General features: G+C 43.2%; 1 protein-coding gene across 3 annotated transcripts in view; it reads right to left on the bottom strand.

Moving 5' to 3' along the window:
- The window catches only part of LOC125897313 (vascular endothelial growth factor A-like), a 341,071-nt gene extending 328,009 nt beyond the window's left edge, over nt 1–13,062 (bottom strand). For 2 of the 3 annotated variants that reach the window (XR_007450407.1, XM_049590544.1), the window contains exons 1-6: nt 12,865–13,062; nt 7,674–7,707; nt 7,397–7,593; nt 5,545–5,621; nt 5,425–5,454; nt 5,281–5,349 (exon numbers count right to left, since the gene is read on the bottom strand). Coding sequence is in view for 2 of the 3 variants with exons in the window: in XM_049590544.1 (XP_049446501.1) it covers nt 5,281–5,349; nt 5,425–5,454; nt 5,545–5,621; nt 7,397–7,593; nt 7,674–7,707; nt 12,865–12,933 (476 nt within the window). In the remaining variant the exon portion in view is untranslated. The remainder of the gene's footprint in view (nt 1–5,280; nt 5,350–5,424; nt 5,455–5,544; nt 5,622–7,396; nt 7,594–7,673; nt 7,708–12,864) is intronic. The other variant, XM_049590545.1, reaches the window with a different exon arrangement.
- Nucleotides 13,063–24,004: the final 10,942 nt, after the last annotated feature.

Genomic DNA, 24,004 nt, shown 5'->3' with positions numbered 1-24,004 from the left:
CTTGAATCCCAGTAAATTCTCTGCCTCACTTCGCACCGCTACAGACCACTTCGCCTTGAGGAGAGTGGCGGCAGCTCCGGCAACAGACCCCTACCCAGCGGCTGGAGCAAGTCAAACTCGGCCAATGCTGGAAGATGGACCGCTCAGACTCCCCAGCTCTGTTACTGAGGCTACAGAGGTTCGACCGGGCGCTACTGTTCACCAGTCTGTTGTTACCGGCTCACCCCTTTTCTCTTTCGTGGACGGTGGCCTTGTGGGTAACCTGTGAGGGTGTGACGTGTGCTTCAGTGTGTGTGGAGGGAAGCAGCTCTTTCGGGATGTCATGTTTAAGACGGCAGGTGGCAAAGAGTGATGATAGTCAGCACAATTAAGTGTCTAGATAAGCTCAGGAGCACGGTTACCTCATGAGAAGGCCACGTTTGTTATATTGTGGTGAAGACTGCAATAAGGCTATTGTTGTGAACGGCACCTGAACGCTTCGCCATCCTTCCTTCTACAGAGTGGTCTGGACTGCTAGAAGCTAGTTACCAGCTAATAATGAGCCAAGCTAAAAATAATGTCAGTAAGCCAGCGTGTTCCCAAGTACGGTTCAGTAAGCTGTCACTGAAAGAGGTAACACTGCTGTGACCACTTAATATGAGTGACTACAGCTGGCAACCAGAGGAGAATCAGTTGGGGAGAGAGGGGGAGGGACCACAGGGTGTGGTCGCTGGGTAATTCTTGTATCATTTGTGGTCTGCTGAACAGGGAGAGAGCTTTAAATTGAAGTAGGATTAAATAAATCAATGTATGGGAAACACTGGGTTACTGTATGCCCATTGACTTCTAATGGAAGTGGCTTAGGACAGAAAAGGGAGAGCTGCAGGAGGAGGGTGTATTTTCAAGTCTCTTTTTTGTCCTTTCCCAAAAACTGTCCAAAGACAGATTCTCTGTGTAAAGTGACATTACTAACTGTGGGGTGAAAAGGCAAAATGTCCTTCTGAACCAAGGCATGTGCTTCAACATTCACTCTGAGGTCATCACAAGAATGAAGCCATCATGAAACCATCAAAGGGAACGTTTATCCCCTTAGGTTTTACGTAGGAAGTTTGACTCCAGTTCAGCTTAGGTTAAGTACTGGTATTATTGAATTTAGATCTCTGACTCTGCTGGAAAAAAAAAAATTCAAAACTCTACAGCTGTGTGGTCCCTTGACCACTAAAGATGGGGTAGAGGGGTTCTGGATAATGGACCTCTGGCTCTAAGCTGTAGTTCACAACAGAATAGCAGCCAAGAAAAGTCATGGTGCAGAATTAGCATCGCACATAATCAGACAACAGCCAGAACAAGATGGTCACGACACAGTTGATAAAATGCTCATTGTGGCAAACCCTACAGACCACCACTAAACATAACCCTACCTCACAATAACTCTAAGTCCATTGTGTGGCTTTTATTTGAGCTGACTCAGAGAACAGCCTCCTCTCCAGCTCTGTTTAGGCTGCTGGATAAGACGTCCCCCTCACTCTCTGTCTTACCAGAGCCGACAGAGAAAGCTTACAGTCACTGCTTCAAACAGCTGACCTAGTTTTTACCAGAGTGAGCACCTACTTCAAATCACCCATTGTTCCTTGTTCCCCAAGAGGGAAGAAGTTTATGTGCTTCAGTGACTGAGGCAGTAGTGACGCTGCTAATGCTCAAAGGATACGTTCATGTGTTTTCAAGTCTGTCTTTAAACAATACTCACATGCCCATATGTACATCAAAAGACTTGGTTGTCGAATAAGGCATATAGTGGAGCTCAAACTCGAACTGCTAACACACAGTTGAGACTCCTGCAATACAACTGGTTAATGAGGGTGTACATCACAACGGAAAAACTCACAACCCAAAATTCAAGACTCGTGTAACAGATGTGGTGTGGAGAGGGACATTTTTCCATTGTATTTGGAGCTGCCCAAGACTTCTAGAATTTTGGACAGGTGTTCAGCAGATAGTGCACAAGATTTTGTCAATTCAGTTGACTGGATATCCTAAATTCTTTGTTCTTGCCATTCATGCAAAGGGACATTGAATAAAACGCAGTGACCTAATTTTTATAGACGTGTGCCTTCTACAAGCAAAAAGATCTGTAACGTTAACATGGAAAATCACCCAGAGACCAAGCACGTGGCACTGGCTTAAGGAAATGTCTCTTCAACACGAATGGTTTCAATGAATCTGGGGCCCATTTATAAAACATCATAGGGGCAAGGATTTATCTTGTATGCTGGATGTAGCAGGGGAAGTATAATTACAACCTCTGCAATAAAACTCACTCAGACTTGATGTATACAAAGTAAATGTAATATAAAGTATGCGATGAAGGACTTGTGACGGTGTCTGTCATATAGTGCCCCCACTGTAAAAAAAATTGTTGGTATAATGTTGAAAATTTAATAAACAGATTGTTGAAGAAAAAAAGACTTGATTGCCACTGGCTGTGAAGAGATTCCTCTGTCATGTGTTTCCAGTGTAAGTAATGGGGAACAATATCTTCAGTCCTTACTTTGTGCAAAAGGGCATTCTAGAGACAAATAAAACAGATATCTTCCAAAGCTTTGTCCTTAGTAGTGCGACATTCTCTCTGTGTGTTTCTACATACAGACAGCGTTCCCTTGCTGTGTCAACATTTTACCCCATTTCCATGACTTTAACTAGTTAGGTAGGTGGACCTATATACCAATACAGCCATATATTGTTAACTTGTACTGCTTGTCAGACATTCCCGCCACCAAATAGTGACATATGCAAACAGAGCAGACTGACACATACAAGTACTTCACAAAATGTCAAGGCCTGCCACTTTTGGGGGATAGAAAACACAAGAATCTAAAGACGTCAATGCAATTTGACGTGTGTTTGGGTTATAGTGTTGATATATCTCTTTGCATGTTGGTACTTCTGGACCTCAGCTCTGCGTTTGACACAGTAGACCATCAAATCCTCATTAATAGGTTGCATGATTGCGTTGGCATATCAGGCATTGCATTAGACTGGTTTACTCCATATCTCTCTGACAGGAGTTTCTCTGTCTCTATCAGCGACTTTATATCTGATTCCTCTACACTGTCCTGTGGTGTCCCGCAGGGCTCGGTTCTTGGGCCTCTGTTATTCTCTCTATAATAAACAGATATAAAATTGCATATTATTTGTATGCAGATGATATCCAGCGCCACTTCTCATTCAGACCTAGTGAGCCTCTCAGGTGATCTAGGCTCCTTGACTGCCCTAATGCGATTAGGGTCTGGACCACTGAAAAATTTTTTTCGTTGAGCTGGAAGGCGAAGCTTTCAATTTAATGGTCCATCTACGTCCAAACCCTCACCTATGGTCATGAGCTCTGGGTAGTGACAGAAAGAATGAGATTGCGGATACAAGAAATGAGTTTCGGCTGCTTGTTGTAGCAGTGAGGAGCTCGGACATCCAGAAGGAGCTTGGAGTAGAGCCGCTGCTCCTTTGTGTTTAAAAGGGGTCAGTTAAGGTGATTCTGCATCTGATCAGGCTCCTCCTGGGCGTCTCCTGTTAGAGGTGTTCTGGGCACGTCCCACTGGTAGGAGGCCCCAGGGCAGACCCAGAACATGCTGTAGGGATTACATATCTCATCTGGCCTGGGAACACCTCGGGGTCCTCCAGGAGGAGCTGGAAAGCGTTGCTGGGGAGAGGGACGTCTGGGGTGCTTTACTCAGCCTGCTGCCCCTGCGACCTGGCCCCGGATAAGTGGATGAAAATGGATGGATGGATCCTGTTTGGGGTCGCGGGGAGGCTGGAATCTATCCCAGCTGACACTGGGAAAGAGGCGGGGTACGCCCTGGACTGGTCACCAGACTATCACAGGACTGACACATAGAGACAGACAACCATTCACGCTCACATTCACACCTACGGACAATTTTAGGGTAACCAATGAACCTAACCTCCTCCCAAACTCTGTGTTAAATCCAAAGCATTTGCAGGCCTGGACAATAGTTTTTCAAATTTCCTAGCTTTTCCAGGAATTTCATGACAATGTGAACCCCATGAAAAGACTATAGCCCAATATACCCAACTGATTTGACTAACCCAGACTACTATCATCTCAGATTTCAGCCTCTTGTTAGCTCCAGCACAACTTTAAAATGCCACTTTGCACAAAAAAATCATTGTGTATTTTGTTCCCCACAAGCCAGCGTGAACAGGAGCAATGATTGCAGCGCAAACAGTTTCAGTGTACACATAGACATGAGTGTTGTCTTAAGATAGAATTAGAAAAATGTGAACCTGTCAGTGATTTAGTACTGCACTTCTGTAAAGTTCAGGGACTTGTGAAAGAGAGGTTAAAGAAAGAATGTTAAAAATTGATTTTCAGTCTCCTGTGTGGATCAATCTCCTAAAGCACCGTATCCTTAAACTCCTATAGAGGCTTTCATGAGATCTGTGGAGAGGCCCCTTTAACAGAACCACTTTGTAACACTCTACAAACCCGGTCGCAGCATTACGATCGTTGCTTGTGGCAATGTCTTCATTGTGCACTAATTCAACATTGGTTACAATCTCCCTTGTCAAATAAAAGAAGGAAATAAGAGGGGGAGAGGCACAGAGAGACAACCTGTGACGCATGCTGCCCTTTTAAACTTTATGTGAAACGAGTGAGCACACAGACAAACAAAATACCAAACTCACTGCACATAAAACTCCAAGATGTGACTGTAAAATGATGGTATGATATTGTTCTGGAACTGAATCGCTTCGGCTTTAAAGTTCATTGGATTCTACCTAAAAAGGCATTTTCACTTGTGCATGAGGAAGATTTGGCTGCTTTTTGGATTTATTCCTCCATCAATTCTCATCCTGACTGCTGCCGACAACAATCTGACAGAAAATGAATGAACAAATTGGGGCACTGAAGAGGTTTATTGCTATATCGAGTCCCACCACCTATTTCCACGGATCTCCTTGTTGTCTTTTCTTTTCTTTTGTCTGGTATTTCTCTTGTTATTTTTCCTGATATGTGAACTGGTGATTTTTCAATTCAACCTTTACACTGGCAGACCTTGGTTGGAACTATCAGCAGCCTTGGATTATTGAGCTACACCTGCTCTGTGGCCTTCGGGCCTGCCAAGGAGAGGAGCAACGCAGCAGACAATATATTGTGACATTGTTTAATCTCATCTGCCCTTGGTACTCTGACAGTGTGGAGGAAACAGAGATAAATGCAGCTGTAAATGTCCAAACATTATGATACAGTGCGTGTGTGTCACAGGAGGGCAATCCATCTCTTACTTGCCACAGCCGTTTGCTGTCTTCTTGTGTTTTCTCCTGCGAGGTCTGTTCTTGATAGACTCACTGCTGCTGTGGAGGAAGAGGAAAGTGCGGTGAGGATATTGATGTTTTCAGGTCCGATAGATAAAACATTCATCCACTGACCTTTTATTATTCAGGAGTTTCTGACGGGGTCTGAAAACAGAGAAAACAGCACAAACAACTGGCTGTTAGCTGTGCTATAAATATCTCAATTTGCATCTGGTGTTTGCAAGAAAGAATCACCTGCATTCACATCTCTGATGCTCCACGAATGTCAGTTCCATGTGGTGCATAGATAACATGGGGTGAAGCCTCATCACCTGAGAGACAAAGGACAGGGAAAACTGAAGTTAGGGCCATGTCTTTAAAGGGCAGGTGGGCTATTTCTCAACGTGGATCCTATTTTCTCATGTGTCTGTTTCTTATTGACTAATGGGAACAATAATAATCTGAAACTGGTCCAGTATTCAGTGAGACGGCTGCGAAACAGGCTGCAATGTACCCACTCGGGGCATTTGTTCACCATCAATTTACTTCCCGTAAAGGTGCTCATCTCAAACAGGCTCCGCCCTCTCCTGGACTCTATGGATAACACTCGCTCAGTTGCGCTGTTCTGCAGCGTTGTAAAAACCTGCTGGTTCTCACCAGTGCAACTAGATAAGATGGTGTATCATCTCTATAAACGAACATGATGTCTGTGGTCATTTTGAGTCGCCCAGCCCGGCCAGTTCACACTGCTGCAACTTTTCTCTGCAACGTTCCAAAACGGTTTCGTCTTGTTGCAAATCTTTGGTCTGAACGGGGCTTCAACCTCTAAATGAGTTAGCATTTTACCACTCCTGTTTCCCTTGTCTCAAAGTATATGACTGTTTGGTTAGATGCCTGGTCAGACCCGGATAAGCAGAGGACGACGAGTACGAGCCTGAAATAAAGTCTTTGGTTAACACAAGTCTAAGACTTTCACTATTGTTCTGTGACATAAAACACGTCAGTAAATACCCCACTTGTAAACTCTAAAGTTTCTGTATGTGGGTGGTTGCTAACAAGTGGCTGAATAAGACTAAAGAATGTCATCACGGGTGGGGACGTTAGGTCATGCAACCATGGTGTGGTTCATTTATAGCCTAGGAAACCAGTGCGATGCTAACTTCCGCATCGGCTTCAGCCACTAGCCATAGGAAGGCATCAGCATCCTTTTATTTCTTCAGCGACGGCGACTGCCCACTATCTTTCAATCCGTGCAAGGTTAGGCCATCACTCCCCCATGAGGTGTTCCTTAATTAGGCTCCACCCACTGTACCCATGGAGTCCAGTAGAGGGCAGAGCCTCTGTGAGATAGAACAAAGGTTACAATACTGTAACCCTAGATCTTTTAGCTCAAGTGAAGCCATCTACTGAGGGGCCCTGTGGCTCCAAATGGCTCATTTATTAACTGTGGGCTCTGCACATAAACATACAGCACATCCACCCTGCTCTGCGCTAAGAGAGGCAACAGAGGAGGCAACATCTCTGCTGTGATGACAAACGAAGCAGCAAGTGTGCATCTTGCCCATCCACTCACGGTGCATCCTGGACAACTTGTGAAAACAAGCTCTGACTTGTTAAAATGAATTGAACGTCAGTCAAACTCGCTTCACAGTATGGAAAAGTGAGGGGGCAGATACAGCCACTGCAAACTACGCCCCTGCTCAAGGTATCTTTCTGTTGTACATTTGACCTGACGATATTATCCACCTCTACCCACACCTGTAAGGTGGCAGGTGCTAATTTGAGACTGTCTGTAGGGATGTTTTCCATTATGCTGCCACTGTCAGGCACTTAAAATAACAATCCAAGCTTGTCAGTGGCAAATACCTGCCCTTTCAGTGGACATAAATTTGCAGTGCACAATTGCTCATTAATATGACATCGCAGCCTGTCTGCCCTCTCACTCAATACTGGACCAATTTCTAAAATTGTTGTCTCCATGAGTCACTCAGACACAAAACATCAGGTTGAAAAATAACTCAGCTTCCCTTTAAACTGAACAGCACATTTTAAAACCTCTCTTTACGTACTTCTGATGAATCATGCCTGATTAGAAATCTTGCTGCACCTGCAGGGTGATGTTGCGTTCAAGCGTAGCCTGGCACTCCAGGTTCTCGTCCCCACAGCAACCAGAGCAGCGCCAAAGTGGGACACAAGCAGGCATGTAGATGAACTCCACTTCTCCAGGGTACTCCTGCTCCACATCCACCAACTGCTCCATGGGCCGACACAGGCTCTTTGCCCACACCTCCTGGAACGCCATCACTACAAGACAAGTTGAATCTTCAGTATTTAGGTCATTTAAGAGAGAGGTGGAAATTATTGGTGAGTGGGACTGCAATTACCTTTTGAGTGACTTTCCTCTGGAGGGTGTGAGATCTGCAAAATACAAACAAAAAGATTCGGAAAATTTTACATGTTCAGTGATCAACCTTTTAATTTGATCCAATAAAAGTATCAACGTCAACACAAAGCTTGGTTGTAATGATGCAGAACCTGCAGACAATCAGGACAGAAGTTGAACATGAGCGTGATATACATGGTTCCAGCAGCAGTGGGCTCATTGTGCAGTTTCAGAGCACCCTCATGTGGCAGAGCAAAAGCAGTGCACCCACAATGGTCCAGTGAAAACAATGATGCAGCATGGTTTCAGGAGCGTACCACTGTGCTGCTGTTTAAGCAGTAACACGAGCCATTCAACCAACAACAAAAACACTTGATTTCTCAATCTGATGTAACACCAGAAGGTTTATTATCACAAGAAGCAGAAACCTTCCAAGAATGCAAAGAATAACAGCAAAGAATAGCTGCTGCCTCCACTTGTGGTTGTTTTCACACACAATAAACACAGTTGAAACAAAGGCAGTACTGAAAAGTATCATGACACAGCGTGAATTGCTTGAACTTCTCACATCCCAGCCTCCAAACTCACAGTGACAATGTTCCTGATTTCTGAACGCCAAATCGAGCAGGAACGCAAGCGCAGAGTTGACTTTGGCTCTCTCCTTCTTTTCAGTATCAACAATCTTCTTTCTGACTCCTCACCTCTCCTGCTCTCCTCTCACATTGTGTGAACATGGATGGGAACATTGTCCTCTGAATGTCATGCACAGGGAATGCTGTAAATCTCGGACAACGTAAGGTTTAATTGTGGGATTTTTATGTTCGCTGGAAGGGAGTGCCAAAGAGTTTGTGCTGCTTCATCCAACCAAAAAACCAGATGCATCACAGCAGCTGTAATTAGTATAAAACATGCACACACATGCATAAACATTACAGTGTGATTGAAGTGGCTTCATGTTGGACGTGATGAGCTAACAACTAAAACTGCTGGCCTGCTAAAAAAGGAAAAATTTGGAAAAGTATTAAAGATGGAAAACTTATGTTCTTCTCTCCTTTCATTTTTCTTTTCTTCCTTTTAATTTTATAACTTTCACAAAGCTGCCAAGCACATACACGACGGTCATTATCATACTGAAGACATTTGCAAAGTTGCATTTGGGACACTTTTTGGAAACAACAACCAGTTAGGACACAGTTGCTTTCACTTTGCTAGTTATTAATGCGGTGGTCATTTTGAATTTTTAAAAAGGTAACTTAAAAACTGGGCTCTCAATATCTCATATTCTTTATGTGTATGTCCTGATTCTCAAAGACAAACCCACATTTTCATCATTTTAATTCGTGCTCATGCAAAGGCGTAGGTTGCGTTTCTATATCAGGGGTCCTCTGCTGGAAAAATTTTGAGCATCTAACATGTAATTTTCTGCATTCTGATGATTTTTTCCCAGTATATTTATTGACTTTTCTTCTTTTTACAAACAACAATATCTAACAGCTCTGCACATCACTGGTCTGCACAGCGTAGGTGCAGTGTCTCTAGTTAATCAAGCAAAATGCTAACAAGTGTTGAAGCCACAGTGTAGTCTGAGAAATGGAGGTATGGACTCCATATAAGGTTCAGGTATTTGTGATGAAAACCTGATGTTTCTTTATTTCTATGCACCACTTTGTGCCTTCTCTGCATCAGTTTATGGTGGAAGTATCTTTAATTTTCTCAAAACAAAAGTCCTCTGCAATTTTGTTTTTACTGGAGGGGATAAATGCACATGTTCTCAATATTGACGGGGACGCGTCCCCTGTGTCTCCCTCAAAATCTGCACCTGTGTTTTGGAATAATTTTGGAAACTACACAGAACTAGTAGTTAGGACACAGATGTGATTTTCATTAATGTGGTGGTCATTTTGTATTTTTAAAACTATAAACTCTCAATTCTATAAGTGATTTCCTGATTCTTGAAGCTAAATCCACATTTTCTTCATATCAGTTAGTGCTTGTGTGTGGCAACTGCAGCCAGAGGTACAGATAAAGATGTGGCTGCATCCATATTTCTGTGTGAGGAGTTCAAGCTATAAGATCTTGTCTTTAAAAACTGCTTTAATGCTTGTATTTGTTACAAGCCCTCACTCATCTCTGTGCATATTTTTCCAGGGCTGGTCGGCCATCTTTGACCTTTCATACGCTCAGTGGTCATTTATAAAGATATACTGGGTAAACTCCCTTCGTACATTTGTACTTTGATTGAGCAGAGATGTGACTGTAGATACAGTCTGAGATCTCAAGAATTAGTCTTGTAGTCTGTTCCTGGTGCTCCGACTGAGCTGGGAAAGCAAGTTTGTATGTGCTCTGCTCCTCTCACTTAGAATAACCTTCATGAACTGGTCTCTGCCTGATTTTAAAGCTCTCATAAGTACGAGGATGAATGAGTCGGTTGGGTCTTGTGTTTTTGCGTAGGAGTTCTAATATTTCTACATGTTACTGTGCATCTTTTATGTTTCTCATTGTGTGGTTGTTTGGCTGTAACTTTCTGTGTGCTGCTGTCTCGGCCAGGTCTCCCCTGTGAACGAGATCACTGATCTCAACAGGACGTACCTGGTTAAAGATGGGTTAAAGAAAATAAAAAATATCCCTGACATTGTGCTCTACATGCAAGTCATCCATGTTGTCTTAAAAACCACGGATGGGTTTTTCTCACATTAATTTAGGGCTGTGAGATGCGCAAGAAAAAGTCATAGTGCAATTATTTTGACAGATTAATGATTTGAATTTTTGCATTTTTTTTCACTGAAAGAAATAAATACAAATAATTATGTGATTTTGTATTCCTCCAATCAAAAATATGCCAGAGTGCTCAGTTAGTCTCCCAACAACTTGTTGCAACCGTCCCCGAGCTAAGCAGCCAAATCAAAACTGACCACACAGCAGGATCTTCCAGCAGGCACAAGTCACTGTGATTACATAAAAGAATTTTGCACAGTTTAACTCACTGTAAGTTACATAATTATTGCGGTTAACGTAATGACCTCATTATTGTAAAGGTCCATTAGTAAACAGTATGGTGAGGAAGAGGGTTACTGACAGAAGGGTTCCCATAGAAACAAAACTCAAAATATCACTAAGTAAATATATAATACTATGTATTATTGCATGAATACATGATATATTGTTGTACAACAATGCATATCTGTGACACCGAGGGTCAGTACGCCAAGGTCCCTGGCCCCTCTCCTGGGACCACTTTGCCTTAGGAGATCCTACCAGGGGTTATCAGCCTTGGACAACACATCTCCCAGGATCACAGGGACATGCACACCCCTCCACCACACTGAGGTGGTGATTCTTGGAGGAGTGCCTCCCGTTAGAGGTGTTATGGGCACGTCCAACTGGAGGGAGGCCCTGTGGCAGACCCAGAACCTACTGGAGGGCTTCTATATCTTGTCTGGCTTGGGAATGCCTCGGAGTCCCCCAGGAGGAGCTGGGAAGTGTTGCTGAGGAGAGGGACATCTGGAACAGTTTGCTCAGCGTGCTGCCCCGCGACCTGGCTTTGGATAAACGGTTGGAAATGGATGGATGGACAATGGATATTCAGCATATACTATGCTTAATCAGACAAAAACTTTAAAATATTTATAATGTATTTTTAACATGTTGCAGCTGTCCCCATCTGACTTTTTCTATTCAAATAATTATTGTGAAGGACATGTCATATGTGATCATGTTTAAATGCTATGCGTAGTTAGCAGACAGATGCATGTTTAATTTCTAAAAGTTTGGTCGGTCCAGTCCAAATAGTCTCTGAGTAACTGTGTTACAACCGTCCCCCGTCTCCCCTACCAAACAAGCATGTTCTTGAAATGTCTGGAATATGATTTGTAGGCTGGGGCAGCTCTGTAGCACCACCATACTTCATTTATAATAACATGCTGTGACACATTTTACCTTCATCAAAAACTTGCAGCTCCTGTGATTTGGATCTCGCATTTGGCCATATTGCAAGTTCGATATTTCGATGAATTGCGCACTGTGTGGTCCTAAGATTTCCTCTCATGATCTGTTTCTGTGTCACTTTAAATATCAGTAAAACACAAAATAACTTTGTAGAGGGATGGACTTTGGATAATAAGGAAAATACATTTCACAGTATTTTAGGGGTGACTCTAAACTTTAAATCTGGCAAACACATCTCTAGGGTTGCAACAATATGAGATTTTCATTGTACGATAACTGTCTCAGAAAATATCGCAGTTTCATGGTATCACAGTATGTATATAATTATCAATCCGAATGACCCTTAAAGGAATTAAAACTGAGGGGTTTTATTACTATAATTGAAACTTGAAACCATTGTGTTAATGGAACTGTGTAAAAAGTCTCCCCTTTAGAAAATAACTCAAATTAAAGAGAGATTCTCGTTCCAGTTGTATCGTAGATATGTAGATGTACACAGTACAATAACCATCAACTTTGATATCACAGCATACTTTAAAACTAGTATTGCTGCAACTCTGCCCATCTCACATCCTGTGAGAAGCTTTCTGGGCTGCAGCTGCATTAAAACAATTCAATCCACACTCCATATGAGAGCAACCTTTATAGATTTTAGCCTGCAGCTCAGTTTTACTCTGTAATGGTTGATATGTCATGCCTGTGGGTTGGTGCAAAACCAGAAAGAGATGTAGAGGATTACACTCTCAGGACCTGGAGCTGCAGAGTCTCCACATCATGTCAGCAGCTGAGCTCTGCTGCCTGGTTGTTTTCACAGTGCTGCTCTCAGATATCTGAACACCTCCATAATCTCAACCTGGATCAGTAACATGCAGCAGCTGCAGCTCAGGCTCCTATCTGAGCACATGGCTGTAAACAATCCCCAAAATACTGATGATATCTTCATGTTTGGGCACTAAAACACAGTGTGTGGAGCAGATGTGTCTCAGTGGAAAGGAAAGTGCCATTTAAATGTGACTACTGTTTAATTTGAGGTGTTAATTGGAGTCACATTTGGAGTCAAGAGAAAAAAGTCTTATCTGCAACCTGTGAAATATCACTGGATGAATTGAATTTAAAACTAAATGACACTTTCATAATGATAAATATTTCACTAATTAATGGCACAGCCTCTCCCAAAAGTACTTAAAATTCCAGTTTTATATCTTAACAAGAAAAAACAGTTTATGTTCTGCAGTTGTCTGAATTACCTGTGCAGGTACGAGCTGCAGCAGAAGGACCGAGAAGAGGTGACACACTCCGATGAAACTTTGCATCATAGCGTCAAAGACCAGGTCCCGTTGCCTCCCCTCGTCTCCGGCCGGTCAGCAACAACTGGACAAGTCAAAATAGGAGCTTCCTCGTGAGGCGGCCAGGGTGCTTTTTGATTGGCGCGCCGTCCCGCTGTGCGCGAGCTGGGGATGGAGAGCGCGCGCCAAACCCTTGAATAAATACAGCTGATTATCAAGAGAGGAAAGAGAGGCTGGGATAGGTCTGTCTGTCTCTGTCACACACACACACACACACACACACACACACACACACACACTCTAATAAAAAAAAAGTTTATTTATATCCTCCTGAGACTCCTGAACTTTTGTTTGCATTTTTACTCTCTCCTAGCTATTTGGCATCAGTAGGACCCGATAAGTATAAAAAACTAAACACTGTCAATCATAATTAAGTCCCAGTGTCCTCAAACAAGTACTTCCTAATTGCTTCCTGTTGCTAAAATTGGTCAAATTTGTTGCCTTATCAAACTACAAGCATTAGTAATCATAAATAAACAACTTGCAACCATAAAATTCAATCAGGTTTTGACCACTTTTGTGTCAGGATTGGAGGTTGTGGGACTGACTTGGCAAAGACGGCCACCATCTTGTTTTACATTGATTAGCATATTGTGCTCTCACTACCACTAGATGGCACAAAGAATGTCCATAAATGAGGACATCAGGTCTAAGTTAAAGGGAAATTTCGGTTTATTTCAACCTGTCTCCTATCATCCTAAATTTGTTTCAAATGACTAGTGACATAAAAATAATAGTTAGCATATTAGCCGTTAGCCTGCAAAGTGCAAAGTTAGTCCACTAAACAAGCTTTTTTTCCACAAAGACCGCCTCATATCGTTAGGATAAATGTCAGAGAACATATAGAAAACGACATGTAAACGTGTTGTCTTACCTTACCGGTGTGCTGCCATGTTTGTTTACCATCTAGCTCTGCTTTCCAAAGCGCGGCCGAAATATCGCGAGAACAAGCAGCGATCTCATACCGTGCATGAAATATCGCGAGAACAAGCAGCAACCGCTGGAAGGCAGAACCAGACAGTAGCCTGAAAAGTTCATTCATTTATTTTATGAAAGATTTATAGAATAATGGCTGACTTTTTGCCAGACTTCGACTTTGTGGAGGAGGAATTTGATTTTGCAGAGTTTGATGGCCGCCCTTTTTTATTTGAACCAGAATACACTGACGAAGAGCTTCGTGAAATTGAAGAACGGAGGAGGAGAGAGAGAGGCGCAACAGGTAGAGGATGAGAGAGGAGGAATGGCTGCTGCAAGGCTGCGTAGCTCTGGAGATTGGTGGTGTACCTGTGAATGCTGTGCCCCAGTGCCCACAGAAGAGGAATGCCTTTGTTGCAAGGAATGGGACCGGTTGCAGCCTTATTTTCAAGGTCTGGATGTGACCGAGGACGAGACACCTCCACCTGGAGTAGTATCCAGCTGGGCTTTATCTAGAGCTCGCCAGATATATTTCGGCCGCGCTTTGGAAAGCAGAGCTAGATGGGAAACAAACATGGCAGCACACCGGTAAGGTAAGACAACACGTTTACATGTGGTTTTCTATATGTTCTCTGACATTTATCCTAACGATATGAGGCGGTCTTTGTGGAGAAAAAGCTTGTTTAGTGGACTAACTTTGCACTTGAAGGTTGCCCGTTCACTTACGTTTTAACAGGTCTGACGCTACTATGCACCCTGGCTGTATCTAGGCTAACGGCTAACATGCTAACTATTATTGTTATGTCACTAGTCACTTGAAACAAATTTAGGACGATAGGAGACAGGTTGAAATAAACTGAAATTTCCCTTTAAGTCCCAATGTCCTCAAACAAGTACTTCCTAATTGCTTCCTGTTGCTAAAATTGGTCAAATTTGTTGCCATATCAAACTACTAACATTATTAATTAATTAATTAATAAACAACTTGCAACCATAAAATTCGATCAGGTTTTGTCCACTTTTGTGTCAGGATCGGCTGCAGACTGACTTGGCAAAGACGGCAACCATCTTGTTTTTACATTGATTAGCGTATTGTGCTCTCACTACCACTAGATGGCACAAAGAATTGTCCATAAATGAGGACATCAGGTTAAAACAGAACAAAGTATAAGGTCAAGTAAACCCAAAATGTGATGCTGTCATATGAGGACACTCTGTGCAGCACATCAGTCCCACACTCTGTATTGGAACTATGTTAAACTGCATCATCCCTATCAAATAAAAAATGTATAAATATACCAATTCTTTGGAGCAGCTACTGCAAAGGCTTCTTCTATTCTAGAATTGAAGACGCTTCCTGGATGAGAGGTGAAACTCTAGCAAATCCAGTTGCCTATGACAAAGCACTTACAACCAACCATACCTATGTTATTCACCACAATGAACATGTAGTTTGCAAACCATGCTGCTGTATTTAGAAAATCCCACTTTATTTATACGAGCAGGCACTCACTGGTTTTCATTCATGTCAATACAAAATGAAAATCTATAAAGTAAAGTAGTCTAAAGTCTTGGGCGATCACTTACGGTGAACTATAGCCACACAACTAAAATGTAACAATGAGAAAGTGAGTGCACACCTGATGTTCACTGTCCTGTGAATTCTGCTAATTGATTTCCATGAGTGTTGCTTTTAAGTGGAATGTCTCCAGCTTAGCTGATACAAGATGTTCAGCTGTAATGAAGAATTAGGTGAAGAGGAAGTTGCAGTTTACATCCATGTTGGTCGAGACTCATATGACAGTGGATAATACTTCAAATATGGATGTTGCTGCAAAGAAGCTACATATTTTACAACACTGATGCTTCACACACATCTTCAACCCAGCAGCACAGCAGATCTACACCAGAGGTAGGCAACCTGTGGCCCCAGAGCCACATGTGCTTCTTCAGCCCCTCTCCAGTGGCTTTTTAAAATATTTACAGTACAGGCCAAAAGTTTGGACACACCTTGTCATTCAATACATTTTCTTTATTTTCATGACTATTTACATTGTAGATTCTCACTGAAGGCATCAAAACTATGAATGAACACATGTGGAGTTATGTACTTAACAAAAAAAGGTGAAATAACTGAAAACATGTTTTATATTCTAGTTTCTTCAAAATAGCCACCCTTTGCTCTGATTACTGCTTTGCACACTCTTGGCATTCTCTCCATGAGCTTCAAGAGGTAGTCACCTGAAATGGTTTCCACTTCACAGGTGTGCCTTATCAGGGTTAATTAGTGGAATTTCTTGCTTTATCAATGGGGTTGGGACCATCAGTTGTGTTGTGCAGGAGTCAGGTTAATACACAGCCGACAGCCCTATTGGACAACTGTTAAAATTCATATTATGGCAAGAACCAATCAGCTAACTAAAGAAAAACGAGTGGCCATCATTACTTTAAGAAATGAAGGTCAGTCAGTCCGGAAAATTGCAAAAACTTTAAATGTGTCCCCAAGTGGAGTCGCAAAAACCATCAAGCGCTACAACTAAACTGGCACACATGAGGACCGACCCAGGAAAGGAAGACCAAGAGTCACCTCTGCTTCTGAGGATAAGTTCATCCGAGTCACCAGCCTCAGAAATCGCAAGTTAACAGCAGCTCAGATCAGAGACCAGATGAATGCCACACAGAGTTCTAGCAGCAGACCCATCTCTAGAACAACTGTTAAGAGGAGACTGCGCGAATCAGGCCTTCATGGTCAAATAGCTGCTAGGAAACCACTGCTAAGGAGAGGCAACAAGCAGAAGAGATTTGTTTGGGCCAAGAAACACAAGGAATGGACATTAGACCAGTGGAAATCTGTGCTTTGGTCTGATGAGTCCAAATTTGAGATCTTTGGTTCCAACCGCCGTGTCTTTGTGAGACGCAGAAAAGGTGAACGGATGGATTCCACATGCCTGGTTCCCACTGTGAAGCATGGAGGAGGAGGTGTGATGGTGTGGGGGTGTTTGCTGGTGACACTGTTGGGGATTTATTCAAAATTGAAGGCACACTGAACCAGCATGGCTACCACAGCATCCTGCAGCGACATGCCATCCCATCCGCTTTGCGTTTAGTTGGACGATCATTTATTTTTCAACAGGACAATGACCCCAAACACACCTCCAGGCTGTGTAAGGGCTATTTGACCAAGAAGGAGAGTGATGGAGTGCTGCGGCAGATGACCTGGCCTCCACAGTCACTGGACCTGAACCCAATGGAGATGGTTTGGGGTGAGCTGGACCGCAGAGTGAAGGCAAAGGGGCCAACAAGTGCTAAACACCTCTGGGAACTCCTTCAAGACTGTTGGAAAACCATTTCAGGTGACTACCTCTTGAAGCTCATGGAGAGAATGCCAAGAGTGTGCAAAGCAGTAATCAGAGCAAAGGGTGGCTATTTTGAAGAAACTAGAATATAAAACATGTTTTCAGTTATTTCACCTTTTTTTGTTAAGTACATAACTCCACATGTGTTCATTCATAGTTTTGATGCCTTCAGTGAGAATCTACAATGTAAATAGTCATGAAAATAAAGAAAACGCATTGGATGAGAAGGTGTGTCCAAACTTTTGGCCTGTACTGTACATTTACATTTATCAGTGTTGTAGGCCTAAAGAAATTCTTACATTCTCCAACTGTAAAAACATGAAGCCTAAATACAGAATGAATAAATTGTTTTAACATTTCAAGAACTAAAATGTACGTAATACATCTACTACCTGGCACCTTTTCCTCTAAATTTTGCCGAACCTCGATTGCAGAGGCTCGTCTTGAGTCTTCCTGGCTAGTTAGTTATGGATGACAAATCCAGAAAAGTAACTAGTAACTAGTCTCAGAATAAAATAGAGAATTTAGTAGTACATGGACACATTTGTTCGCTTTCACTGCCAGCTCTGCAAAGTTAAATTAATAACCATGGATGGTGCCCTCCCTGCAGAGTCGCCACCTTGTGGTAAAACATATGAATGAAAGCTCATTTAGATTATTAGCACAGACTAATTTTGACTTTATAGGCTGTGTTACCTTCATTAAGGCTCAAATATATTTTGCAGCTCCACACTGATTCTTTTAATTATTATTTTTGTTTTGGTCAAAAATGGCTCTTTTGATATTAAAGGTTGCTGACTGCTGATCTACACTATCAATTCAGAATCTGACCAAATGTCTCCCCTTCTGTTCCTGAGTTATGATGCTAAATACTTACCAGAAAACTGTTTTTGCCGAACATTAGGATGTCATAGTGATGTCGACCTTTTGGATACCAAATGTCATCGCTTAATCATTTCATCCCTGTCAGACATTTGTGTGAAATCTTCTCAGAATTAGAGTATGAATTCTTGAGTTTGGCAAAAAACATTTTTGTGGTGTCACCCTGACCTTCACCTTTGACCTTCGACCACCAGAACTAATCAGTTCATTGTTTTCAGTCCAACTAGACATTTGTGCCAAATTTGAAGAAATTCCCTCGAGGAGTTCTTGACATATCACGTTCATGAGAATGCGACTGACAGTCGAAAACTTTCAAAAGCACTGTCACAAAGCTGAAAACATTTCTCATGACTCATGAGAAGCTGAAAAGTTTGGAGATAAATGGCAGCGACGTGTTTACAGAAATGAATTGAAAAGCAATGATTGCAGGGAACGATACAAAACATGACGAAAAACATGTTAAATACAAGTTAAAACACATGACACAGACACCGTCCTTTTAAATCCTCTCGTTCTTTTGTCCTGTCCTGTTTATAATAATAATGAACCACTGTGTGCTGGGCATGCACTGGGGTGGTTAGCAGTCGTGTGTGAAGCAGTCGGGATGAGAGTCAGCACCTCCAAAACCGAGGCCGTTGTTCTCTGCTGGAAACCAGTGGATTGCCTTTTCTGGGTTTGGGGAGAGTTACTGCCTCAAGCGAGGGAGTTCAAGTATCTCAGGGTCTTGTTTATGAGTGAGGGTAGAATGGAGCATGAGATGGTTTGGTTTGGCTTCTGCAGTGATGCAGGTGCTGCGCCGGACCATTGTGGTGAAGAGGGAGGTGAGCTGGAAGGTCAAGCTTTCGATTTAATGGTCCATCTACGTCCCAACCCTCAGCTATGGTCATGAGCTCTGGGTAGTGACCGAAAGAATGAGATTGCAGATACAAGAAATGAGTTTCAGCCGCTTGTTGTAGCAGTGAGGAGCTCAGACATCCAGAAGAAGCTCAGAGTAGAGCCACTGCTTCTTTGCGTTGAAAGGGGTCAGTTGAGGTGGTTCTGGCATCCAGTCAGGATCCTCCTGGGCGCCTCCTGTTAGAGGTGTTCCACCCACTGGTAGGAGGCCCTGGGGCAGACCCAGAACATGCTGTAGGGATTACATATCTCATCTGGCCTGGGAACACCTTGGGGTCCCTCGAGAGGCGCTGGAAAGCATTGCTAGGGAGAGGGTCATCTGGGGCACTTTGCTCAGCCTGCTGCCCCGCGACCTGGCCCCAGATAAGTGGATGAATGGATGGATGGATCCTGTTGGGGTCGCAAACAGCTGGAGCCTATCCCAGCTGACACTGGGCAAGAGGTTCACCAGACTATCACAGGGCTGACACATAGAGACAGACAACCATTCACACTCACATTCACACCTACGGACAATTTAGAGTCACCAGTTAACCTGCATGTCTTTGGACTGTGGGAGGAAGCTGGAGCACCTGGAGGAAACCCACGCTGACACAGGGAGAACATGCAAACTCTGCAGAGAAGGCCCCCCCCACACCCTGGGTTCGAATCCAGGAACCCTCTTGCTAAGCACAATGACAAGACCCAACAACTCACTCAACCTTGTACTAATCAGATCTTTAAAATCAGGCAGAGACCAGTTCACATAGTTTCAACTCTCTTTGAAGGTTATTCTAAGCGAGAGGAGCAGAGCACATAAAAGCTTTCTTTCCCAGCTCAGTCTGAGCACCAGGAACAGACGACAAAAGTAAGTCTTGAGATCTCAGACTGTAGCTACAGTCAGACATCTGTTCGATCAAAGAACAAATGTACAAGGGGAGTTCACCCAGTATGGCTTTATAAATGAACAAACACCAGTGACTGCGCCTACAAAAGGTCAAAGATGGCCGACCAGCCCTGGAATAAAGCGTTCAGTGATGAGTGAGGGCTTTACAGTTTGTAATCTGTGATCTGTTCCTGGTTTAAAAGTACTGGCTCTTCTGCATCGTTTATATCCCATTAGAGTGTTGTATGTTTAGTCTTGGCACAAGCGCAGCAGACCTGAGGTTATCAACACCGATGCTGCAAGAATGAGAAGAATGTCTCAGGGCTAAACCCCCCTTCATTCCTGATTTAGGCATGTTTATGCACAATCGTGTGTTCGCTACAGATAACATGTGTGTTATCATCAGTTTATGTCTGGTATGAGTGCTGTAAACATCTGCTATATGATTGTAGCTTTCCTGTTACACAGTACTCTGCTTCTTGTCCTTTCAGTCACAATTAATGCTGATGCCTGATTATGTTCACCTCTTCAACAGGTTGAGCGATAGCAGCTGTATCACAACTCTTGTGTGCTCATTCTGCAGGGCGTGAATGACGATGATAGAGGCGCCTCTACATTTATTAGGAGGGCTCAGGTGCCGTGATTTACGGGATAATTGGGCTGGCCTCTGTGGAGGAGATAACCAAGATGGATGATGCCTCTCCGCTCACCACACTCACCTCTCACTCCTCACAGGCTGCGATGGTGGACCGGATCCATGTTTGTGTCACCTTTAATGTACAGTTTGAGTATTCTGCAGTATTTCTGGTGTTACAGAAAAAAAGAAAAGGCTAAACTGAGTTCAAGGAGAGTTTGGGCACCCAAATCTATCAGAACGAACTCTTAATCTGGCGCAGATTACAGATAGCGTGTCAGGATTTCATCTAAAACCCTCCGTGAACTGTGTGAACAGCCTGACAGATTTGGCCGTGTGAACTGCTTTTCAACTTCCTTGTCTTCCAGTGAACGGCTTGCCAGCGCTCCTTACAAGCTGGGCCCAGCTCACCCACTTTCCGGGGGTTTCCCATCCCGGCGTGCACTCCCAGTCTGATAGCCAGGGGTCAGACAGACAGACAGCTGCTGCTTCCTGTCTCTGGGAACCACACCAACACGCCAGTCCCAGTCTCCCATCAAGGGAGGATGGGGTTTCCCTCAGCTGGAGCAGAGGCAGCAGTTGGGACGATGCAGCTCTGTGTCCCCAGATGTGGGCTGTGACTGTGTTTGGTTACATAATCAGAAAAGGATGACGCGAGTAAGATTTGATGGGAGGTCTATGAGCCTGTTACAAAGCCTGAAACATTAAAGGGATAGTGCACCCAAAAATGAAAATTCAGCCATTATCTACTCACCCATATGCTGAGGGAGGCTCAGGTGAAGTTTTAGAGTCCTCACATCACTTGCAGAGATCCAAGGGGAGAGGAGGTAGCAACACAACTCCACCTAATGGAGGCTGACGGCGCCCAGATTCAAACGTCCAAAAAAACATAATTGAAACCACAAAATATCTCACGTGTGCGCGAGACCAGCGAAAGCATGTGAACACACATGAACGCAGTGTCCATGTCTCACAGAGAGGCAGTTAGAGCTACAGGCTACAATGAGGCTAAAAACAGAGTTCAACTTTTTATGTCGGGGCTTCAGGACACTTGGATCACTACGGACGAGCAGTATGGAGATATTTTGTGGTTTCAATGATGTGTTTTTGGACGTTTGAATCTGGGGCGCCGTCAGCCTCCATTAGGTGGAGTAGTGTTGCTACCTCCTCTCCCCTTGGATCTCTGCAAGTGATGTGAGGACTCTAAAACTTCACCTGAGCCTCCCTCGGCATATGGGTGAGTAGATAATGGCTGAATTTTCATTTTTGGGTGCACTATCCCTTTAAAGGTTCTGTATGTACATTTTTACATGTGTTAATTGCTTTTATTGCGAATGAGAGAAACAATCATTTAGTCATCACATGGAATTAAACAAGGTACAACTCCAGTGAAATGTGATTCCATCGACTCCTTTAACCACTGCACTGTAATTTAGTCTTGCTGCTTTATAATTGTCCATGTTCCCAGATGGTAATCTGTGGTTTGTGGTTGTATAATGATTTAACTGTCCCCACATCCCGACCTCAACAAGATGGCCCATGGTCACTCTCCACAAACACTGGCAGCGCCGCTTTGCAGCAGCCTCTGAACGGCATATACACCGCAGGAGAATGTAACTTAACCTTTAAACTGAGGCCGCCCCCACCCCTACAACAGCCTGCAGACTGAGGATTATGTAAAGGAGTCTGGACTAATTATGTGGGAAAGTCCAAAGGATGTGACGTTATGCATGTTCCCAAGTGCATTGCCTCTCTTCAGCTCCACAAATGCACTAACTGTGTGCAGCCATAGACTGTGTATAAAGATGGATGACATCACAGTTCCCCAAAAGTGAAGCTGAAATATCTTAGATTGCTCTATGTTGTCTGGCTGCTATAGGTCATAAGCCCCGCCCTCTCCATGTTAGGGGCTAGGACACGGGCCAACTAAAGGGTCAAAGATGGTTTCTGTTATTTCAGGTAGTTCTTACTACGCTGCTGTATGTTCAAGTGTTTGTTTCTCTGATAAGTTTGGTTTTAATTAGTTTAATAAAAAGGGGATTTGACGTCATGATTGACAGCAGTGTGTGCCGATTGGTGTACTCACAGTTGGTTGGACTGGTGTTGTCGGGAACTTGACAGCACGGAGATCGCGGCTGTGCATGTGGGTCCAGATGACACCACCAGCACAAGATGGCAACAGCCGTAAAATTCAGTGCCCCTGGTGCTGAGAAAAAATCCTAGAGGAAACACTGACATGTGATGTATATTGTAATAATTTGATTTTAGCTGGCTAACGACAGCTAACTTGCTAATGCATACAAATTTCTAGCTAACGTAGCAAAATATTGTCTTGAGGGGAAAATGTCAGCTCTTTATCCAGAGTCTGGATAAACTCTGGGGTGGTTTGCAAATACTTCATCGGCTATGAAGCAACCAACGCCAGATCTTTGCAGTGCAATAGCTGAGCGACCAACCAGCTAACTGTACCCTGAGCTAAACTTAGCCAGCTAAGCAGCATGGATCTGCAGTTGGTTGCTTCACAGCATCAGCCAATAAAGTGATTTGCAAACATCAAGCTACTTAGTATCATGGGGCCAATGGTCCAAATTAAATGTAAGAACATTTTCCAGCATTCTTATCAACACGATGCTGGTTAATCAGTCTTGTGTACGTCACATTGTTTTGGATGATACTCACTTGGGCCTACGCGTGAGCAACAGCATGCTAACTGCAGTTTGCCTAAACCGCCTCGGAGGGTGGTGTCACTAATAATAAACATTTTTTGAAAATTACATATAAAACCTTTCAAGGTCCCATATTGTGAGAAGTCAGATGTCCATGTCTTTTTAAAAATAAAGCAGGTATAGGTGCTAGGCCTATATAAATACTGTGAAAGTATCAAATGCTCAGTCTACAGAGAAATGGACACATGACGTCAGTTGACAGGATGAAAAGGTGGAAAAACAATTTGTTTTTTGAACATTAAAGCATGTAATCATGTTCTGGTAGAAACCCCAAAGACGAGTATGAACCTGAATATAAGCATAATATGGGACCTTTAACAATCATATGAGTAAAAGCTCTTATTTAGCTCTCCAAGTCCACACAGAGTTCAAAGTGGATCATTAGATGCATCTTTTTTGACTTTACATCATCTGATAACAGATGAAACTGAAATGTAGCCAGATTACAGCCTGGAAGTCACAACAGTTCACCTACAAATCACCAAAGTCACTTTAACTTGTTTCCAATAAAGATATAAATGGTTTAGGGAGGTTTTTAATAAACCTTAAGAGTTGCTGGTTTTTGTGTCTGTCACTGAAACAGACAAGAGAGACGAACATATCATCTGCAGCTTGATCGCTGCAGTGCTCGGTTCTCCTCCGCTCAATGTTTATGCCTATTTTTGTGACTGTGATCAGAATCCAAACTCTTATCTGATTTCCCACACTTTTTGCCAGTCTCGGGCTGCAGGTGCATTGTGGGTAATGCTACTGGTTCCCACGCCAACAG

The sequence above is a fragment of the Epinephelus fuscoguttatus genome, linkage group LG11, assembly GCF_011397635.1.
Source record: "Epinephelus fuscoguttatus linkage group LG11, E.fuscoguttatus.final_Chr_v1".
Lineage (NCBI taxonomy): Eukaryota > Metazoa > Chordata > Actinopteri > Perciformes > Serranidae > Epinephelus > Epinephelus fuscoguttatus.
Note: the sequence above shows the minus strand (reverse complement) of the source record. Positions and strands in the feature narration are given on the sequence as shown.